At 28.9% G+C, this 1,323-nt stretch overlaps 1 protein-coding gene across 3 annotated transcripts in view; it reads left to right on the top strand.

Annotated features, from left to right (window-relative positions):
- Positions 1-1,323, top strand: part of LOC117172386 (vascular endothelial growth factor receptor 1) — a 170,861-nt gene that overhangs the window by 136,755 nt on the left and 32,783 nt on the right. For all 3 annotated transcript variants that reach the window (XM_033360248.1, XM_033360249.1, XM_033360250.1), the window contains 3 exons: positions 246-401; positions 475-614; positions 731-890. In XM_033360248.1, the coding sequence (XP_033216139.1) occupies positions 246-401; positions 475-614; positions 731-890 (456 nt within the window). The remainder of the gene's footprint in view (positions 1-245; positions 402-474; positions 615-730; positions 891-1,323) is intronic.

The raw sequence follows: 1,323 nt of genomic DNA, 5'->3' as shown, positions 1-1,323 counted from the left end.
TACTCTTATGGCCTGTCCGGGAGCCCAGAGAAGATGTGGTAAAAATGTGGTGCCGATTGATAAAAAACTTTTCATTTCAATTAGCAACGAACATACACACATTCACTTATATTAATACATATTATAGTTATATTTTATTACAATGACATTTTAGTGTTTCGTACCGAATATGAGCTGTATATAATTTTTTTACCCAAACCGCATGGTATTACAAAACTTATTAAAATGAAGAGCTTATTTTTCAGAAAGGGTCAAGATTTCTAGCGAGTCGACTAAATTCACTCATCGTTCAATTGTCTCTCTAACCAATTTGACAATGACAGATGCAGGAGAATATGCCTGCATAGGAAAATCTAAAGACGGTCACGAAGATACTAGTTACAATAATTTGAAATTAGCTGGTAAGTGAAAAATATTACTGCGTATATATTTTAATAATTCGTTACTGATTTATTAGATATTGAATGATTTTAGTACCAATAGAAGCAAAAATCACGGAAAATAATTTAAATGGTTCTACGGCCAATTTCGACTTAAGTGTAATGGGGCACAAAACTATTATACTGACATGTAACGTGACTGGCATGCCTAAACCCACTATCTCGTGGTACAAGGTAGAAATTTTAGTAATTAATTATTCAAAGAATTTATTTCCAATGTTTTTAAATGCTGAAGACTAATATCATATATTATCTATCATAATATCTAAAAGAATTTAAAATAATTTCAGGATGACAATAAGATTATAAAAAATGATCAATACTTTTTTAAACGAAATGACCAAGAACTGAACATTAAGTTTCTCGAGAACAATGATACTGGGAAGTATATGTGTCGAGCCGAGAATCGTTTTGGGAAAGATGAAAAATTTATTAACTTCGAAATTAAAGGTAAATGTATGATTTGAAAATATACCTATTTTATAATGATGAGAAAATTCGAATTTTCAATTTAAAAATGAGCAAAAAAACATTGTTTTACATATATCTATGTCCTGAATTAAGACGTCAAAATTTGGATTAAAAATATTAGATTCTGAGAGAATGGAGAATTTTTTTCTTTTGAAAGTACCAGTTTTCTTAACTTTGTACAGTAATTAAAAATACAGTTTTCAATTTAAAAAATAATTGTTATTTTAGAAATAAAACACAAAGAGGCTCGCGAGATCCGACAGTATCGAATTAAAACGCGAAAAATATCTATGTTTCTTCAACTTTACTTGTTTATTTAAATGCTTATTTTCAATAAAAAGGAGCAAAAGCCCAACTTGCAGCACTCTTTGTCCATTAGTGAGTTTTTATAAAACGCGAATCGTTATTTATT

Source organism: Belonocnema kinseyi, chromosome 5 (assembly GCF_010883055.1).
Source record: "Belonocnema kinseyi isolate 2016_QV_RU_SX_M_011 chromosome 5, B_treatae_v1, whole genome shotgun sequence".
Taxonomy (NCBI): Eukaryota; Metazoa; Arthropoda; class Insecta; order Hymenoptera; family Cynipidae; genus Belonocnema; species Belonocnema kinseyi.
Note: the sequence above shows the minus strand (reverse complement) of the source record. Positions and strands in the feature narration are given on the sequence as shown.